The sequence below is a fragment of the Coptis chinensis genome, chromosome 3, assembly GCF_015680905.1.
Source record: "Coptis chinensis isolate HL-2020 chromosome 3, ASM1568090v1, whole genome shotgun sequence".
NCBI lineage: Eukaryota > Viridiplantae > Streptophyta > Magnoliopsida > Ranunculales > Ranunculaceae > Coptis > Coptis chinensis.
Window position 1 is genome coordinate 29,733,855 of NC_141458.1, and position 22,205 is coordinate 29,756,059.

At 38.1% G+C, this 22,205-nt stretch overlaps 1 protein-coding gene across 2 annotated transcripts; it reads left to right on the forward strand.

Moving 5' to 3' along the window:
• The first annotated feature begins 1,835 nt into the window (after positions 1-1,835).
• LOC147509080 (plant intracellular Ras-group-related LRR protein 6-like) lies at positions 1,836-4,639 on the forward strand. 2 transcript variants are annotated; one of them, XM_086601374.1, is made up of 3 exons: positions 1,836-2,170; positions 2,911-3,080; positions 3,663-4,639. In XM_086601374.1, exons 1-3 carry the CDS (start codon positions 1,976-1,978, stop codon positions 4,345-4,347), a joined length of 1,050 nt encoding a protein of 349 aa, XP_086457500.1. In that variant the 5' UTR covers positions 1,836-1,975; the 3' UTR covers positions 4,348-4,639. The 2 variants fall into 2 exon arrangements, with proteins under 2 accessions (XP_086457500.1, XP_086457501.1); XM_086601375.1 differs by having other exon boundaries at positions 1,856-2,170; positions 3,564-4,639.
• The last annotated feature ends 17,566 nt before the right edge of the window (positions 4,640-22,205 follow it).

Below are 22,205 nucleotides of genomic sequence, written 5' to 3' on the forward strand. Positions count from 1 at the left end.
CCAGATTTGAAGTTCATAGTTAGAAGTTGGTTATACAAACCTACTACTCCAACTAGTTCCAAAGCCCACGAACCGGCCTGCTCCAAACCTAGTAGTTGAGTTCCGGATTTGGAGTTCATAGTTAGGAGTTGCTTATACGAACCTACTACTCCAACTAGTTCCAAAGCCCACGAACCTGCTCCGAACCTAGTAGTTGAGTTCCGAGTTTGGAGTTCATAGTTAGGAGTTGGTTATACGAACCCACTACTCCAACTAGTTCCAAAGCCCACGAACCTCCTCTTCTTGTCTCACTTCTGAACCTAGGAAGTAAAAGGATTTGGACTTGAAGTGTGTTCTGGTACTTTCTATCCACACCAAGACCATATCTTAGCCTTACGAAGATGCTGCCACGTGTTACATATCTATTTGCTAAAATATGCACACATAATATCCACAAAAAATTAGGTTTTAAATCATTTTGTAGGTGAAGTTGTGGATTGTTTTAGATTTGGTACTTATTTTAAAGTTCTTTTAGAAGCCACTGAACCAAGTTATATATATATATATATATATATATATATATATATATATATATATATATATATATATATATATATATATATATATATATATATGGCCGGCTAGGTTGACAGCCAAAATACTTACATCCATCTTATATCCATTTTCAACCGTTAGATCATATCATCTAATCTTCAAGCAAACGGTTCAGATCTAAACACTAAAATATCGAAATATCCCGAAATATAATCTTACGAAAGATTTTCTCTAACTCGCTCCTTTTCTCTCTATACCAGACCATAGACCTTGACTCTTTCCCCTTTAATTAGGGGGTAATATTAAACAAACAAATTCAACAAATTGGATTGTGTTTTCCATCAGGAGGCTATAACTGTCCAATATTTGCAAACTTAATTGATTATGTTTGTTGGATCCCATGTTTGTTAAACTATCGGTATAAAGGCCCCACTTGTGGAATTTGTCTTTGGCTCCCAAAACCTCAGTGCCGACTGCCTGTCTATCTGACCAGGAAAAGCATGGTTTTAAGATATACAGTTGACACTAAAAAACTGAAAACAAACAATAATTGCTAGTTGGCTTAGTGGCAATAAAAAAATAAATAAAAGAAAAGAACATGTTATTAATATTACGTACTGGGATAATAAAATATACAGAGTGATGAATTCATGAGATGCTGTTTTTGACTATTCGGTACGGAGAGTAGTACAACCAGTACGGAGAGTAAAAGTTTACGAGTTTCTATTTTTAGTGGCTATCAGTAGGAAAATAATTAGAACCTTGATTTGTTTAAAGGCATTTTTCACATTCAACTATTCAAGCATAGCAGAGATTTTCGTAAAACTTGTGGCATGTATCAGTATTTAGAGTTACAGTATCAGAAGTATCCGACAATTTGACACTATATAATCGTATATTTACCACTTTTCAAAAATAAAATAAAAGCATTTTGTTCAAATTTTGGTCTTTTTAACCTTCTGAAAATTTAAGCAATCGGAGCTTTTGAACCATGCATATAAGCACTTTCGACATTTTGAGAACATATAAAGTGCTTATAAAAAATTAGTTATTACCAAAAAAAAAAAGGTGCTTATAAAGTGATTTGCATTTGCTAAATTCCAGGAGCTCTAGATAAAGGCATTGGAGTGGACCAAAACAGGCAAAAGTTTGTACGTCCAGCCGTAGCCGAAATTTCAGAAACAGCCTAGGAGACAAAAAGATTAAAACTTTGACTTTATATAATGAGGCCTAAGAGGCTAAGATGGAAACGTGGCCACGCAACAAGAGCTATTACGGTTCGTACTTCTCATTTTCTCAACGTCGCTCATACGTGTCTATAGTTGTTAACAAAGGTACAGCTCCCGTACTCGACTCTTTTCTATTATAAATGGTCATATCATCACGAGACCTCTATCATCATTCTCATATTTTCATGTTGGAGAGCAAAAAATAAACAGAAATGATGTATGAAGAGCCACAAGAGTTAATCAGAATGGAACCAAAGAAAAAAGATAGGAAGAGAAGGTCTCTCGGAGATCATGATCAAAAGTTGGAGGAAATTGATTTGAGTGGTTTGTCTTTGGACTCTTTGCCATGTTCTTCTCTTAATCTAACATTGATAAGCAAGTTAGACCTCTCTAGTAACAATCTTGAGGTACTATTTTGTCCATACAAGATTCAAGTTTTTATCTTCTTGTTTCTGTTCTATTTCTCCGCCTCCCAAGAAAAATATATGCTTCTTCTCTCTTCCGATCTTTCTGTTCATTTCCCATCACTTTGTGCTAATTAATTCTAAATAAAAGTTGTCTAATCCCATTGGTATAAGATACTTTTAGATTAATTAATTTGTAGATGCTTAAGAGTTATATATGTGTATGTACATTTTTCAGGCAATATATAATTATATATATATATATCAATCACGTACTCTTTAGCTAAAACGCAGCCGTAGTCCTACTTCAAATAAAAAGATATACAACAACTATATTTTGTTGATGCACTCTGTTTAGCGTCGATAAGATATTTTCTTATCTTCTTTTTGTGTGTACTAAATTAATTTACTGATCGAAGAGAGGTGAGCTGCTTTGTTCTTCTAGGGAATGTTTTAAAGTTCAGAATTTCAGATGATGATCAAATTAAAAAAAAAACGGAAAATGAAAGGCTGTGCTGATAAACCGTTTCTTTAAATTTACTAATCCAGGCCGCCCATAAATAGTAGAGCTTTATCTTTTTACAGCAGGCAAATTAATGGAGATAGTACAAACTCTGTTACTCTGCCATATAAGCCATTGGAATTTGTGTGATAAGTTGGAATCTTCTTAATAAGTACGATCTTATCTCTCTCTGATCTGCTTATTTACTTTTCTATTACAAAATTAATGATGCATGTTGCAGAATATACCGGAATCTTTGATGGCAAGATTGCTAAACGTGGTGGTGTTGGATATTCACTCAAACCAACTCAAAACACTCCCCAATTCTGTAGGGTGTTTATCCAAGCTCAAAGTCTTGAATATATCTGGAAATTTATTGGAGTCACTTCCCAAGGCTATTGAGAATTGCAGGTATACACGCTATTTCAATTTTCTTTTCTTCACAGTTCACACTGGACCAAGTGACAAGTGCGTTGCAACACATGCACTAAAGACTTGATAGGCTGATAGGCACATCACTGAAAAATCAAACTTGTGCGTTGATTTTAATGTCCAAACACACAAAGTAGACAAATCAAGATTAAAAAATGAGCACTATATATGTCTACACAATATCGACATAGAAAATCAGAATTGATAGAGTCATAGAGCTATGTCCCATGATAATGAGTACTTATACGCTCACAAAAAGGACGTACGCCGTAGAATGGTCAGGGTTCAACAACGAGCACTTATGTTCTCACAATAACAACATCATGTAATCATCTATCATCATCATCATAATTTAATTACTAAAAATATAATCATCATGTTATTAAAAAATTCCTTATTGTCCTACGTAGTGAATTTTTCAAAAATTAAATAATTTGCATTTTCTTCTATTGATGCATGCAGAATTGCAGATTGGACTTTGGAATGATTACCGATAAAAAAAAGTAGAGAAAAAGTAACCAATTTTTTTTTTTTTCAACTTAACTCCGAGTCTATGCACAGGTGCCTAGAAGAACTGAATGCAAACTTCAACAAATTAAAGAAGCTACCTGACACAATTGGATTCGAGTTAGTCAACCTTCGAAAGCTATCGGTGAACTCAAACAAACTTGACTTTCTTCCTTATTCCACATCACACCTTACAAATCTGCGCGTACTAGACGCACGTCTTAACTGTCTGAGGTCCTTACCTGAAGAAGGCCTAGAAAACATGATCAACCTCGAAATTTTAAACATTAGCCAAAATTTTCAGTACCTCTCCACCCTACCGGATTCCATAGGCCTTTTATTGTCCCTCATCGAATTAGACGTTAGTTACAACAAAATCAAGATCTTGCCCAATTCGATCGGATGTCTAATGAAGCTCGAGAAGCTCAGTGCAGAAGGAAATCCACTTGTGTCCCCTCGCATGGATACCGTGGAGCAGGGTATAGCTGCAGTGCAAGAGTATTTGATAGAGCAAATGAATGGAACACACAAGAGTCCGAGGAAGAGGTCTTGGTTGGGTAAGTTTGTGAAATGTGGGACATTTAGCGGTCGGATTGGAACCGATAGAAGGCATCGGATGGAAAAGGACGGTCATATTATGCCTGAATATCGGTCAATTGATGGTTTGGCTACACCGCGGTACATGGGAATGTTCTCACCTCTCCGTATTTTCTCTCCTAAAAGTCACCTTGCCCCTTGATTTTGATGATTCACAAGTTTTAATGTGTACAGGCTTAAAGTCAAATCAAGGTTAGAGAAAATGATAGAACAAGACCGGTAATGTAGTGGATTTAATAATGTAGCTCAAGTGTTCGTCACAATTGCGTGACCTGTTAGTGTTTCATTGATTAGTTTTTGTGTACGGACTTGGTGTTTAAACCAGCTAAACCTTGAGTATTTTTTCTTGTATTCTTTTGTATGAGGGTTTAAACTGCTTTCGTCTCCTTATGTTTTAGTAGTGAATACTCAATATTCTATACTTTGATCTTTTATACATGGGACTTTGATCTTTTATACATGGTACGGTTATATGAATTCTATTTAAAGTGACTCCAAAGTTACTCCACCACTAAATATAATGAATTAGAAGTTGATTTTTAGTGGAGATGTTCTCCACATAATAGATATCATTCTCACAAAAAATTGGTTCATTTAAAAATGTACAACCTCGTCAAAAATCGATTAGAATAGGGAATAATTTTATTTATTTTTTTTATTTTTTTTTTTTTTTTTTTTAATTTCATAATAACTTTTGACAAAGTTAAACATATTCAATTGAGTTGATTTTTTTGTAGAGGTGTAATTCATTATGTGATGTATCTTTCCACAAAAAATTAGCCCTCAATTCATCTTGTAAGTTCACTTTTCGGAGTGGAGTAACTTTGGAGTCACTATAACATGGAGTTCATACATATTACACTCTACCATTTGTTTGATCGAAGAGAGCGTATGTATCTAGCCTCTATCATGTAGTTTGTGAAATGTTTGTACTCATATCTGTTTGAGTTAATGGAGAAAGACTAGGTGTATTTCAATCTAAGAAATGATTATGCCGCTCCATTGGCTTTAATTTTCTGACTTTGGTGACATTTTTTTCTCCATTTAATTATGGTCAATATTCACTTTAAAGTCTAACTCCATGGAATCTATAATCCATTTGGGTGGTTGGCGCATCATCAACGCCTTAAATCATAGTCTATTCACAGTTTCATTTGGGTCATATACTTGGTGTACATGTTTTTCTAACTTAGAATTAGTATTTGTATTAACAAAATTCTTCTTGCATCCAATATTCCAATACCCTACGGCTATGAAAATTGAAAGTTGACCAATTCATGCTTGATTCTTGTTAGCAATTCGTCGAATTATTTGTGAATTGAATATTTAAAGGGTTATATATTTAATATTTCCGAATGTTTGAAAGATTTAGAATAATTCATTATTTTTTGCCTTGAAAAATATAAAACGGTTTTTGACAAATTTTTTAAAAATTCAGTAATTGTTGGCATTAAAAAAAATAAATGAAAATTCAGTTGCATTTTTGTTATTTTTTAAATATTTTATGTCCTCAGTTTTACTTTAAGTCCCCCACTCTTACATCCTTAATAATAAATTAATCCAGAAGCTTTGTTTTTATATTTTTTTTGGTAATATTTAAATTGTGAGCAAATAAATATAGGTACTTATGTGGACCGTTCAATTGGTTTCAATATTTTCGTTGCTAAACTGCTTTGATATGTTTGTTATGTTGTAGAAAATGACAAGTTGACAACTATTATTAATATTTACTAACATAATATCACGAAATTTTTTACTTCTGAATTTTTACAACCAAACCTTCAAAATGTGTAATAATTAAACACCGCATAATTATCCTATTGTGAATTTTTGACCGAATATTTAACTGTACCATTTTTTCGAGTCACCGAATAATTCTTGAATTATTCTCGTGCCGTATTTTTGTCATATACCAAATTGCTAACAAGGTGCTTGATTAAGAGTTCAAAAGGAGTTTTATTAAAAAAAATGACACTTCTCTTTTGGTAACCTCAAGTAATTAAGAAGTGGAGTAATGTGAAATTATGAATGGTACATCTACGTACTTCATCTAGGATCAACAAGATAAGTGTGACCAACTGTTTAACCAAATCTAAAAAGATTTCGTAGATTGAAAAACTCCTTTTAGAAAGGGACCCGTCTCTTCTTTTCAATCATTTTTCCAGAAATATAGCAAACCATAAATAATCTTTGACATTTCATGATTATAAATAATCTTTAGGTATCCCTTTCCATAATTAGTTTAGCATATTAGGAAGTGGGAGACATATATGACTTGTGTAAAGCAATCAAATTTCCACTTTCTCGAGTAAAAAATGATCAAGAATGTTGTTAAGAATGGGTAATAATTTACCAGTAACGATTTTAAGAAAAGGACTATTAAGATAGTACATACACACTAAATAGAGATTTGTTGGAAGAAAAAATAACAATATGTTGTGTAGGTAGATTTGGAGATTCATCAGAAAGATACTCAACACAATTATATTTGGAAAACCAACATCTTGAAGCAGGAACAAGAGATGGGACAAATATGTTAAATAACAAAGTGCAAAAAGAGAGACTATTGTGTTTCTTAATCCAAGAACATATTGAATAGCAATGTCGCAGTTGTGGCATTCTATCAAACGGAACTACGCATAAAAGAGAAATCATGACGAAGGTGGGACAGAAACCTTTCAATGGATTACTGAGTAGAAAAATGCACAATATAAGAATTAGAAGTTGAAAGAATGAGTATGTTCTTTCAATGGATTAAACGTATAGTATGTTCTTTCTTTCAGTGGATCTAAGTAGGTAGAAAAAACCATGTTGACGTTGTATTACATGCGAGTAAACTAACATAAGACTTGATGCTCATTAATTAAGATTAAACTAGCCATTTGGCCCGGCCTATGGCCGGACTTGCTGCATAGATAGCTAATTACTCAAAAACCTAAAGTCCACTTGAATAAATAATATATGTATATTGATAGCTAATGATTCATTGCATATTTTGTTTGAAGGGTTTATGTTTTTCTAATATTTTTTGAAGGGGATTGCAAGCTCTCAAACCTTGATCTAGTAAGTGTAAATCGTACATATATCTTTTCTGGCTGATACATCAGCAGTAGCGAAAGACAAATCGATGTCAATTTCAAATCTAGATGAGAGTCCTACCTTAGCTTTCTCAGCTGCTTGACGAAGCATTTGGACAGCTAACTTGGCGATTATATTGTAGCATCAATCCCATGAATGCATTTGATCTCACTCACCAAATACTCCACTATGACATTGTCAAAGTCCTCCCCACCCAAGAAAGGATCGTGTTTTCCTACAATGTTGACCGACCGATCGATAGCCAAAAGAGTCGATTTCTTGAGAGGTCAATCTTCAGGAACACATTTTATAGTCTGTTTGATATGCAAACAGATTGGATTTCCAATCCCAATTGATGTATGGATGAGTTGTCTGCCAAGTTTTGTGAGTGTAAATCCGGATATCAATCTTAGAACTATATCGAACCACTACTTGTATCTAAAATTGACTTCTTCCAAGGTCCACTCAACGGAAGATCATTTAGAGGATCATTTAGAGGATCAACAGAGTAGGGAATAACACACAAAGAACTATTCAAGGGAAACTGAGCAAGTGGGCATATAAGTGATATGCCACAGATTGCTCTTAAAAAACAAATGGCTAACGACATTTCAATTATGTAATGCGGATACTCCTACATACTAATGCATCATAATAGTTATAAATAAGAATCGAGATCCTATTTTAATCATTAAACAAACTAAACAGAAGTTAATACACAATTGTTTGTGTTGTGACGACAATCAATGATTTAATGACATTTATTTACATTCGGAGTTCTATACATAAAAATAATGAAAATTAGTAAACTCGTAATGACTCTTTAGTTACCTAGATGTATATACAATTTTACAATTTATAAAGATATATTTGAGAGCAGAATCCCAAGTCTCAACACACATTTTACAATGAAACATTCAATACAAAAGCAGTGTAATCTCCTATATTGTGACTATGTCTTTGTAACTGTCCCATACCTGTAGCACAATTACTATGAATTAGTTGGATTACAAAGTAAGGTAACCATGAATATTTACTGACACATCTACAAAAGTGTGCATGTTAGTGTGATTATCAACTCTATATCCAATCACAACATTACAAATCAAGTCACAGTAATTCCTATTCCATTCCATAGCTCAATGTATTAGAAAACCTTAATCTTTGTTTCATCACAGATGTGGACGTTAGTTCAATATCTAAATTTCTCTACAAAGTTACTGACGGATCAAGTCCATAAAGAGTTAATTATTTAATTAGGATTATTTAATTGAATAAAGTCGGAGGTCCTTAATGCTAGAAGTGAATTGTTATTAACACTTCAGCTAAAAATGTTTCATGTACAGGTTTGTGCCTCTATACTATTATTATATTTGGTGATTGTCAATGCACCCTTCGGCAAATAACTATTTGGCACAAACTATACAATCCAATTCCAACATTACCACTGGCACTACCATAACTTACCAAATGAATGAAGATGCAATATATTCATCCCCTAGTTTAATGGGTCATATAGAGTATTTTTTATTTTTTATTTTTTTTCAATAAACATTTTTTTTTATGAAGTTGACTTCCTTTCATCAACTCTAGTTTGAAAGGACTTGACTATGTTATTAATTAAATATCCAAATGCAACTCCCTTTGAGAACTCAAACAAATCCAAGTATCTATAATGAAATCAAACACCCTTGAAAATTTAAATACATTGATAGTTGTTGCTATATATGTTAACATATCTGTTCTAGGATATGTTACATTGTGTGATTGTGAATTCGGTTAAAAATGTGCATCATACCCAATCCAACTTGGCAGAGTTGCAGACTCTTTTGGACGAAATCAATCAAAAGTTTCTTTGCCCTTCCGACCTTTTATTTGTCCAAGTCATTCTAGCCTCTAAGCACTTTAAACCCTTCAAGTCTTCAACATTCAAACATTGGCAATGTGCAAGGTGGTTTGAGGACCACGGGTGCAATGTGGTTTCATTTGAGACCATGAGACATACCAAATAAAAGAAAAGAAATGAGGGTTTTTTTTTTTTTTTTTTTTTTTTTTTTTTTTTTTTTTTTTTTTTTTTTCAATTAAATTTTTGTTATTTTAAATTACTCTTTTGACAAAGGAATGCTAACAAAAATTATTATTATATTTGGTGATTGTCAATGCACCCTTCGGCAAATAACTATTTGGCACAAACTATACAATCCAATTCCAACATTACCATTGGCACTACCTTAACTTACCAAATGAATGCAGATACAACATATTCATCCCCTAGTTTAATGGGTCATATAGAGTATTTTTTATTTTTTTTTTTTTTTCTATAAACATTTTTTTTTATGAAGTTGACTTCCTTTCATCAACTCTAGTTTGAAAGGACCTAACTATGTTATAAATTAAATATCCAAATGCAACTCCCTTTGAGAACTCAAACAAATCCAAGTATTTATAATGAAATCAAACACCCTTAACAAACTTGCTATCCTCACCAAACTCATCCACAATTTCACTCTCACCTCCACCACAATATAATGGACTATTCCCAAAACTTGTATGATCAAAATCCCTAACCAGATATTGTTCTCTATAACTCCATGGCGGCTGGTTTTGCAAAAACCAACAGCCCAACACGCGCAACTCTTCATTAGAATTCTCCACTTGGGACTGTATCATTATGACTACTTATTCCCATCTCTTCAAAGTAAGGCATGTTCAACCAAATCAGTTTGTTTTCATATTTAAATTTGCTTGGATTTAAATATGAAAACCAAAACCGACCATAGTTCCACATGCTTTTTCATTATTCTTCCTGTTATTATTATTTTTATTAGTGAAGCCATCTCTTTCACATAATCACATTAATCTTGACAACCAAGAAAACACAATCCGCGATGGCTAATGTTGCTCCCAACTTTAAGGTCAATTAGACCAGATATGACACAATATGATATCCCATTTCGTTATAAATTAAAGTAGATATATGATAACTGCCTTTTCATTAGAATCATTTCGACACTTGCCATTGGGCAAATGAAATATTTGACAGCCAAAATTAGTTCGATCAAAGATAACCACGCTGTTGTTGTTTAGCAGCTGCATGTGCTTTGCTATCCCAATGTTGTTCGTAAAAGCGTCCATTGGCCCCTCCGGCAATGCATAGGCCGGTTTCTGATGATGCAATGCTGCAATAAAGAAAAGATGCCATAGTAAGCAAGAAAGAATGAGAGTTGTCCTCATTTTTGTTTGTGAGAATATTGAAGAGGCTCTCTATAGGTTGTCTTCTTAAATAGTTATATCCTTCCTCGAGTTGGAACACGTGCATTAAATGTGCTAGAAGGCAAAGTACTTGTTGTAGAATAATTTCTTTTTGGTCTTTTAGTTGATGAAGTTTGAGGTTCCAACCAGTTATAATGAGTTCTTGTCTTCCATGTAATTGAATGTTTTGTTCGTTCTTTTCTCTTATCAACACCTAGACACCGAGAGAGAAAAGGAGAAAAAGATGAGATCCCATAAATCCATAAAGCCTGATTGAGCAAACATGCAATCTATATGGTTGTCAAAGAAGAAAATGAAAGATTTTTGTAACTACCATCAAACAGAGGAAGATAGACTGAAACTAACATAATAATATCTCTCTTCATTCTTATCAAAACAATATAGTAATACAATTCTTTTATTGTTTATCACAATGTAGTAAGATTATTCCCTTAATTAAGGTAGTCACAGAGATTAATTGAGAGGAAGAGGAATTATCACTGATCATTAGTCATGATTTCTCTTGTAGAAGAAATCCACAGGAGTCACATATGAGGAAATAAATATAATTGAATTAAGAAATTGAGGAAAACAAAAGCTAGGGGAATCACTGTCTGGGTCTCTTCAAGAAAAAAAAAACGATCAATTTGACTTGGAGTAATAGAACGTTTAGGCGTATAGAGTTGGAGCGAGCAGTTCAATTTGAACTTTGAAGGCACGGGAATCATTGCAACGGTTCAGAAGGCTAGATGATTTTTTTCCTTTTTCTTTTAGAGAGTTTGGTTTTCGGGGTGGATGGCGAACAATTGAAAAACCAAAGAAAAACAATTAAAACACCGTGGATCAACATTAAGATTAAGTATATTTTCAACATGCTACAACACATCCACATTTTACTTGAGGCTCAATAACAAACGAGAGGCTGCAAAGAAAAGAAAAAAAGAGAACTTCCAAGTTCAGGCAATGGGTGAAGCAAAATGAGCATAAAATTATTTGTACACCGAAATTGTTCAATGACCAATTTAAATTCAAACAATATTGTAATGGTTGTTTAACTCCACACACACACACACACGCAGAGAGAGAGAGAGAGAGAGTACTGTGTCAATGCTAACTGGCTTTCCATCCTTCAGGAGTACCTCAACTACAGTTCCTGACTGATCAACCTGAAGTAAAAAAAGAAACAAAAGGTAGAGTTACACAACAAAGCCTGTGCATGACATGATTTACAAATTTTCGGTAGAACCACGACTTGTTAAGCAGGAATTTGAAGAAAATACAATCATTGCCTAAAGGAACTCTCTTCCCTTGCCGGTCACTAAAGTCACAATCAGAATGGTTTCAAAGGCAAAAAAATGGGAAGAGGAAAAGAAGAATAAGCGGTCTTTGGTCTTCAGTGAAATGACATGGATCCCTTTAATTAATAAGAAGTAAGCTAGAATCACTCTACCTTGACCCCTGAGGGGTGAGAACTCAACTCAGGCCCAGAAAGCAGGAGTCTCCTCGCCCGCATCAACACCACTCAACCCCGTATTTCCATGCCCATCAAAACTGTTCGGGCTGACACCCTGAAAATCTCATATAAAGCATAAACCGAGTACCTTCCCAATGTGACTTTGAATTGAAGAGAAAATCGACAAACAAGAATTTGACACTATTATCTTAGAACGTGTTCTAATTTAATAGTTGGAATAATCTTCATGTCTGAAATTCAAAAAAAAAAAAGAATATTTAAACCTAACACAGACACTAAAGATAATTGCACTTACTTTGATTGCCAAATACTCATAAGTTGTGAATTCGACATATAAACCCTCTTTGTCTCGCAGTGATGCTCTGATAAAAAGTATGTCTCGCACAACACAATGAACGTAAAACGGAAGCCCAGGGATTGAGCAATATTCTCCAATAGTAAAACTTGCACTCATTGACCTTATCCTATCTTTACTTGGGAATCTCACCCATCCAGGTATCTAGTACAGTTGGAAATATTGTGTTCCAACCGTCTAGAGGCCATTCACTGGCCATGGCCTCACTAACTTAAATTTTCACAACTACACATAGCCACATCATGCAATATAAACTTGTAAATGACATTAAAAGTAAGAAGAAGAACCAAAAGTACCTTCAGTGTCAGACTCAACAATCCCTTGCTCTTGCACATTGGACACACCAGCCTCATCGTCCATTATCTTCTCGTTCACAATACTACTAATATCTTCATTCATTTGTGGGGTCATGCAGTTTCTACCATATCTTTTTAGATGAATTGGTGCCTAAGAAGATGAATAGAGTAGATTCTATCAAAATAAGTATTGCCTTTCAGAGATTATTTACAGTAAACAAAGATAAGTAATGAAAGATTTTCACCAAGACGACTATTTTTCTCAATCTGAAATTTGTTTTTCAGTAAATGTTGTTTATTGCTTCCAAAATTTTCTATCTTGCCAGAGATATAGTGTTGGATTTCACCGTTTACTTCAATAGTTTGGAGCTTCTAATAAGTAGGAAAATGAACGGTTCTTGGGAAGTTGCCTTGTTCTAAATTACTATTATTATTTTTTTCTATTTTGTTTGGTAAACTTTATTTCATCGGGATCACCTTCCTTTCCCGGTTATTGTTATTGCTCATCGGCTGGTAACTTGATATTATCATGCATGTTTCATGACCCTCGTAGTATCTTCTTCTTCTATTCATCTTCCAAAGAAATGATGAAATTATTAGTCATATAGTGGGGATACGCCTTTGGGTCATGGGTCACACCTCCCCCACCCAAAAAAAAAAATGGACTCAACTACTCAAGTAAAATTTGTGAAACACTGAGATATAGATTTTACTACTCTTCTCGCACCAATCCTTTCTATTTGGTGTATCATTTTCCGAATCAGTGTAAACTTATTATTGTAAATTACTTCAGCACTTCTACTAAATGTTGCTTCTAATACAACCTTAGTAAAGGTGAGTAGTTAGTAAATCCCTGATTAGGCAAGATGAGTTCAAGTACATAATCGTTTTTTTTTTCTTGCCTTCCATCAAGCTATTTCTTTCGTTATATTGCTAGATAACTTGTTTGATGATGCTGATGCTGTAAGGCATTGAATCCAGGCATGTGGTACTCGTACTTCACCAACTGGGCAAAAGTCATTTTTAGTAGTATCTTCGTACATAAATCCCTTTGGGGAACATACAAACCAAATTACAACATTGGGAAATTTATAGCCATCCATCGATGACTTTTTTTTTGGTACCTACATCAAGCCTATCTCAATTGATTGCTAAAAACAAGAGGGGGCATTAGAATGGTGTTGCTCAACGGGGGGGTACAAACATGCAATTGGGATGGTCCATGTGATTACGGGTTTCGAGTCCTAGCATGTGGTACTCATACTTCACCAACTGGGCAAAAGTCAATTTTTAGTAATATCTTTACATATATCTCTTCTTTGGACATAGAAAATACTATATTTGGAAAATTAAGGTTTGTCCGATGAGTTGATCCATGTGGCTACCTTAAACTCATCTCAGGTTGATTATTAAAAATATGCAGAGAAACAAGAGGGACAAGAGAGTGGTATAGCTCGATGTGGAGGGTCACAAACCTGAAATTGGGCTGAAAAATGCGAAAAATTCTGCTTGTACGGAATTTTCTAACTGAAAAGCTCAAAGCCATTTTGTTTTTGATGTCTTATCGAAATGGGGTTTGGCCTGCATATGATGATCTATAATCTTCAAAAATCTTTGTTTAGTCTGGGTATAGTTCCAACCCTTCATAGGTGTTTTTAGTATGTTCTATGTCATTCGAAAAGTTATGAGTGTGTTTGTAACTTTTTTACAATTGCGTGAAAGCACATTTTAGTTTTTTTGGAACCGAAAAAGGAAGATGTAAGTATGTAACATACTGGTTCATGCTGAGCATCTATATTATACTTGAATATTTTTATTGTTGTAGTATGCATTTTCTCAATACCTCTATTTGATGACAATCAAATCTACATTTATGTTTTATGATGCATGCACATATTGCAACTTGTGCATTGTAATTTTCTTGGATAATATTATACATAGGCTTCCTCGTTTACCAAGGTTGTCACCCAAAAAAAGAAAAAAAAAAAGGTTTACTCTGCTTCACCGATGAAGTTTGTTCCATATCTAAGAATGAAGACGAATCAACATTTCTACTTTTAAGTAGTTCGTATGGACTTTCTTGATTCATGGTATCGTGTATGAAAACCGGGACTCTCAAACCGCTATTGCAATTGGATCAAAGTCGCAACACTCTTATGGGCGAGCTTGTTGCGCTCGAAATAACTTGGTTATCTGGATCTTTACTTCTTGGAATGGGGAAATCTCTAAGAAAATGGATCAAAACTGTGTTTTTTGGCAAGAAAGCATCAAGATCGAATTCATGGTCAAAGCGTAAAATCAAAAGTGAAGTAGATTAATTCAATTGTTGTTTGTTGGTTTCTCCACTTGTGGCTACTAAAACAGTAGGTCCGTGTCTCTGGTTTTGAGTAGTCCGTGGGAAGTGGAAACCGGTATCCAAAACTCAATGATACACTGCCTGAAGCACTAAAAGGTGCGCTGGTGGTGACTGCCTTGGTTGCAATTGTACTGCTACTCGGAAAAACAGAGTTTGGCGCCTCAAAAGGAGATGGAGCTATTCCAAAAAGAATAAACATTCAGTAGGTAAAAGAATTAAATGCAAGAGAAGCAAGGGTATATCATGCCATCATGGGTTTAAAAATATATATATATATAGAATTGAAAGAAAAGGGGAAAGACATATACTTAAAAATACGTATACACATCTACCAGTAAAGAGAAGGGAAAGAACTTAAAGGAAATATCCGGTCAATCTACCGAAAGAGAGAAAGATAGGGGCTAAGCCGCCAAGGGCATCGGAGCGGTGGAAAAAGCCCCGCCAAAAATACATCTTTAAACAGCTAGGATTTAGTTACCTTCCGATTATGTTATATATATATATATATATTGATTGGTTAAGATATTAAAATAGGTTTATCTGAGCTTCTTTATAGCTTACACTACTTACTTTTCATGGTATTAAAGACTACATTCTCACCATCGGGAAGGATCTTTGATTGACCAAGGAAGCAAGTTATAGTGCTTGTTTCTTGAACACAACTTTGGCAAAGCAGACTTGGAATTGTAGTTCATGAGAAAGGCTGCACAACCTCCGGAGTTGGAAGAGAATACACTTTCCTGAAATATATATATGATTGATTAAGGCAACCGAGTTACCAAGATAGAACAGTGGAAAACTTCGTGATATTAGAAAAATTGTTACCCGTTGGAAGCTTCCTAAAGAAGTAGTAACGGGTCGACAAAAAAATTAAAGCACCCTCACAGCTTAATAGCCCATATGAAGATTTTTCAGATGCCCAAACTTAGGTTGCCTTACCAAACCTGCAAGTCGTGAAGTTTAAAGCAATCAAAACCAAAAAAATTCATGAGCAACCAATGCATGCAGACTTCTCGGAAGAATCTTATCTCACCATATTCATCTATGGGAGCATCATAATCATAACTGGTGGTAACAAAAGGACCTCCGGAAGTTCATCCGAACACTCTAATATCCTGCTTCCGGCTTCCCCAGTCCCCAAATCAAACCCAAAGCTCACTTCTCATGTAAGTCTTCATGCATAATTTTCTTCTGTTATATATATCTTGTTGTAGTTGTTAGTAAAACTGAAAATGTTGAGTCTCTGATTGTTTTATTGGCAAAGATAGTCACTAATTTACTTTTTTTGTTTTCATTTGGAGGAAGGCAGATATTCAGAAAGGAAATTAAGATGAAAGGCTTGATATCAAGACACCATGAAGGTAATAATAATTCATGGTTTTTCTTTCATTTTGGTTTAACGTGCCTATATAAGCCATACCATCATCGCTTTATCTTTTATGCTACTTGGAGGATCTCAATTACATTAGTTTATATAATACATAATGCATAACACACATGATCTACGATTATTAATCTTAATAGTTTGAATCTTCAGTTGGATGAGGAGCATATATTAGTAATTTCTTATAGAGTACATAATGTAACGTTGATGGTCTGGAATATCAATGACGGAGAATGAATAAGAATATTTTAGATGTAAGATGCTAACGAATCCTTGTATTATGAGTTTGGTCATTCTAAGTTTGGTTCCCAGTAAAAAATTATGGTTCAGTTGGCTACTTGTGCTGTTTGTAGCTATGCACTCGATTAAAAAAAAACATGCCTTTCTGAGATTCCATAGCGTTTCTGTCATAGACACATTCGTTGTAATTTTAATGCCATAGTCTCATAGCTTGGTTCTCAAAGCAATGCTTTATACTTTAGTGTAGGGGAGCAATATCCCCACTAAGGAACATTGCAGACGAAACACAAGCGACCTCAACGCATCGACCTCCAAGACCGATCTGTGAGCAACTCCTTACAAATAGGTGTGTTTTGCAGACGGCACAAGCCTAACCTCAACGCGATCGACCTCCAAGACCGATCTTCGAGCGACTCCTTTACAAGTAGGTGGTACGAACGAAGATACTTCAGTACGAACACTTGGCCAGAGACAGAACGCGCCCCACCAGATGTAATCATTGCCAAAATCTTATTTGCATTTCCCACCACCGGGAAATAGGGACTACCGCGCCAACTCCCAATCAGAGTATGACTCACACCAAAACCACTCCAGCACTCATTCACGATCTCTACCCTACATTTGTACACAAAGGGTACACGTGTCTGAAGGATCTCCACCCCCAGAATCCTATAAATACCATCTACTGGAACTACGTCGGACCTGATTCTTCTCTCCCCAACAAAAGGAAGAACAAGAGAAGATACGTAGGCAGTTCGCTCACAGCGACCTCGGTCCCATCCAAAGTCCAAACCCATCTCGACCTCTTCTACTATAATTAGGAGAAAACTAAAATACCCCTTTACATTGGCGCCGTCTGTGGGTTCGATTACTGGAGAGCCACTTTAGATCAGTTCATCCATCTCTAATTCTCCAGCCCACGAAGCATGGTTAGCATAGCAGATCAAGTTCAGAACCTCGCCCACCAGTTAGGGATAACGAATGAGAGCATTTCCTTGCTCAGGGAGGAAAATGCTACTTTACGCGCTCAGGTGGATAGTTATCAGCAACAACAAGTCGGAAACGGAGCCGAACACAGCATCAATGACGTTAATCAGCAGCTTAACGAGTTATCCCAAAGGATTGGCCAGACCTCTGCGAAGAAGGACTCGACACAGATTGTGTACAAGATGCTTAAGACGTATCGCGCATCTCCGTTCACCGCAGAGGTCCTCAGTAAATCCTCTCCACACGACTTTATCCAGCCACGCTTTCCCATGTATGACGGCAGCACATGCCCTGGTCAGCATGTGGCTCGCTATATCCAGAGTTTGGCACTCTATAGCTCACCCGAGTTCGATTATCTCCATTGCAGATTATTTCCAGCCAGCTTCAAGGATGGCGCTCTAGATTGGTTCTTTTCACTGGAGTCTGATTCTATAAACACTTTCGAACGACTTTTATCGATTTGTTCGCCCGGCCCGATCGTCCACAACAGGCGGAAGAAGGCAGATCTTGATTCTCTGTTTCAATTATCATTCAAGGAGGGTGAAACTATTCGTGAATTCCTAGGACGGTTCAAGGCCGAACTGCTGTGCATGGAAAGTGGCTTGAAAGAATCTTTCGCCACACTGGCCTTTTCCAATGCTTGCCGAGTGCGTAATAGCGACCTAGCTAGGTCGTTGATGAAGGAACGCCCAGAGACACTGTCCGAGCTCTACGCTCGTGTGGATAAGTACATCAAGTTGCAAGAAACTTTAAAACTCCATGGTTTAGCAGAGAGCCACGAGGTCGCCGAAGTCTCAGATCGTTCCCCACGGGGCAAGAAGCGCCGCGGTGCGTGCCCCGCAGCTTCGTGCGCGATCGATAACAACAGAGAGTTCACTGTCCTGACACGTTCTCCCAGTCACATACTGGATAAGATTAAGCGCGCCTCATTTTTCCGGCCGACAATCAGGCAGCCCGCAGATCGACCTGGCAAGCCTTTTTGTGCATTTCATAAAGCAAAGTGCCATGAAACTGATGCATGCTGGGGGCTCAAGCATTATCTCCAAGACCTGGTGGAAGCTGGTTATATCAAACACTACATTAGCATTCCTGATGGCGACCTGCGTCACAAGTTGCTGGCTCGTCGTGTACGTAGTCGATCTCCACCTCACCGTCACCGCCAAGGGATACAGGCTCGTCCTCACAGTCGAGGACGTTCCCGTGATCGTTCTCGCCACGAGAGAAGGCAGCACTCGTCCGATCGTGACAATGCTCGCACTATTCATGTGATTACCTTTCCGGACGATTCCGTGACTTCTTCCCGAGAGAAAAGACGTCGGGTCGGCGCTCTTCAGGAAGTCTATCATTTTACTTCACAGGCAGCTCACGCCCCGCGTGGTTCAGGTCGCAGCGCAGGCGATATCACTTTCACAGAGGCCGACTTAAGCAAAGTCTGCCTTCCTCATAATGACGCATTGGTCGTTCATGTCAAAATCAGCGACTGGACAGTCAAGCGCGTCCTGATCGACCCTGGCAGTTCCTGTGACATCTTATTTTACCACACCATGCAAGAGATGAACCTCCCCAAGTCCGTTCTCGTCGACCCAATCGCTCCCCTTTACGGGTTCAATGGCTCCAGAGCCGACCCCATTGGTGACATTATCTTACCAGTATCGGTGGGCTCTCGAGAGGATAAGATTACCTGCAATACTCGGTTCTGCGTTCTCGACAGCAAGTCGCCATACAATGCCATCCTCGGACGACGCTGGATTCATCAGATGCAGGCTGTACCGTCCACTTTACATCAAGTTCTCCGTTTCCCCGGACCTCGAGGCATGATGGAGCTTAGAAGCAATCAACTTGAAGCGTACCATTGTAACCAGGTCCAATCAACAGATGCGCTGCTCGTGAATTGCTTCCCACCATACAGGAGCCCTCCAGCTACACAATGGCACGTGACTTAGTCGCAGAAGTCCAACCCCGAACTGCCAAGCAGGGGGCTCTTCCAAGCAGAAGTTCTCTCCAATGCCGATACCTGCACTCGCTCCCCGAGTCCTCAATGCACCGGCGAAGACCTCTAGCTTTGACCCAGCGACAGTGGCTTCGTCAGTTAAAGTTTCAGAGATCGTCTCAGCCCATGCCGCGTCGCCACAGGTGCCAATAGCAGCCGCACCATCAATGTGTTTGCAGCCAGATCCCACTCCCCAGTTCGTGGCTACCCCGCGTCATGCGAACAATTCGCACCACCATCAGACCCGATCGGATCGTCCCCACCGCCAGCCCGCCCTTCTCTGGAAGTGAGTCGCCAAATAGTGCTTCGCCACCAGTTGTAAAACCCCCAGTGGCAGAAAAAGAAAAAGTGAATCTTGGCACAGAAGACGACCCGAAGTTTGTATATGTAGGGGCTAACCTCGACCCCACACTCAGATCCCAACTTGTAAATTTCTTATCAATGAATAAAGATGTTTTTGCTTGGTCGTATATCGATGTGCCTGGAATCGATCCTAACCTCGCTTGCCACAAATTAAACGTGAACCCCAATGCTAGACCAGTTCGACAACGACCTCGTCGACTATCCCTGCGCTTTCAAAAAGCCATCAATGACGAGGTCGAAAAACTCAAGCAAGTCGGTTTCATCAGAAAGGTAGACTACCCCGAGTGGATTGCCAATATTGTTGCCGTCCCCAAAAAGAATGGCACAGTTCGCTTATGCGTCGATTTCACAAATGTCAATCAGGCCACGCCTAAAGATAGCTTTCCCTTGCCTCGCATTGACCAATTGGTCGACCAAACCTGTGGTCATGAACTCCTCTCCTTTATGGATGCGTACAGTGGGTACAACCAAATCCCACTCGCCGAGGCAGATCAAGAGAAGACTTCGTTCATTACGGAACAAGGGATTTATTGTTACAACGTCCTCCCGTTCGGTCTAAAGAACGCTGGAGCGACATACCAACGCCTGGTCACGGATATGTTCCAAGACATGTTAGGCGACACCATGGAGGTCTACATTGACGACATGGTGGTCAAAAGCAAAAAAGCTGGTGATCACCTCACCCACTTAGAACAAGCGTTCTCCAGACTACGCCGTACGGGCATGAAGTTGAACCCAGAAAAATGCCTCTTTGGGGCGTCCTCCGGCAAGTTTTTAGGGTATCAGGTGTCGCAGCGCGGGATCGAGGCCAATCCTGACCAGATCCGAGCGTTCTTAGATATGCCCGATCCACGCACAAAGAAACAGATCCAGAAGTTGTCGGGAATGGTCGCGGCGCTCAACCGGTTCATATCAAGGGCCTCAGATAAATGTAGACCGTTCCTGCAGCTCCTCAAAAAAGGCGAGCCGTTCTCATGGAGCGATCAATGTCATCATGCATTCGCTACTCTCAAAGAGTATCTCACCACGCCTCCCGTCTTAGCCAAACCAGTATATGGAGAGACACTGGGGCTTTATCTGGCCATTTCGACTTCGCCATCAGCTTCGGTTCTCTTTAAAGAGGAGAACAATTCGAGAGAAGCCGATCTACTTCACGAGTAAGACACTCACCCGGCCGAAAAGAATTATTCCTTCACGAACGAGCCGTACTTGCTTTGTTGTATTCCGCACGGAAGTTCAGGCCGTACTTTCAAGCACATCAAATTAAAGTTCTTACCGACCTTCCCTTGAAGAAAGTCCTTCACAAAGAAAACAAGACCACTCGAATGGCAGTTTGGGCCGAAGAACTCGGAGAACACCACATAGAGTTCGTCCCCCGCACTTCGCAGAAAGGTCAGGTCGTTGCCGATTTCCTAGCAGATTTCCCAGTCGAGGACCCCAACTGGGAACAAGAAACCGAGCTCCCGCACACAACAACGGAGTCAAATCGCGTTGGTCTCTCTTTGTGGATGGTTCGAAAGTAATCTCGGTGGAAGCGGCATCGAGTCGTCTTAGTTTCCCGACGGAAATATGATTGAAAAGTCGGTTCGCATTGATTTTGCAACTTCCAACAATGAAGCCCGGAGTAATTAGGGGACTAATTATGGGATGGACGGATGGATTTCCGCAGCCGGTGTCGAAGAGCTCCAAGTCTTTAGTGACTCGCAACCGGGTCGTTCGCCAGTTGCAAAAGAGTACACTACCCACGAAGGTAACCTTTCCAAGTATCTTCAGGTCGTTCATCAGTTATTGCCTTCTTTTAAGCAGGTACACATACATAATTTCTTGCATGAGGAGAACCGCCACGCAGACAGTTTAGCTTATTTGGCTACCCAGACCCCGAGCTGCGTTCCCCGACAAGTTCTCATAGAAGTCGTCGACCGACCTGCATACCAAGTCGACCATACCTTGATGATAAGCGACCTATTTCCTCTCTCCGCCAGTCAGTTGAGCCAAACATGGATGCAGCCCATCATCGATTATATCCAAGACGCACGCCGCCCCGAGGAGCCGTACCAAGGCCAGGCAGGTCTCTTATCAAGCTCGGCGTTATTGTTTAGTCCAAAACAAGCTATTCAGGAAATCAGCTGGTGGCCCACACTTACGATGCATTACCCCAGAACAGGGTCGATTGATTTTTGCCGAAATCCACGAAGGCGAATGTGGAAATCACGCCGGCGGCCGCT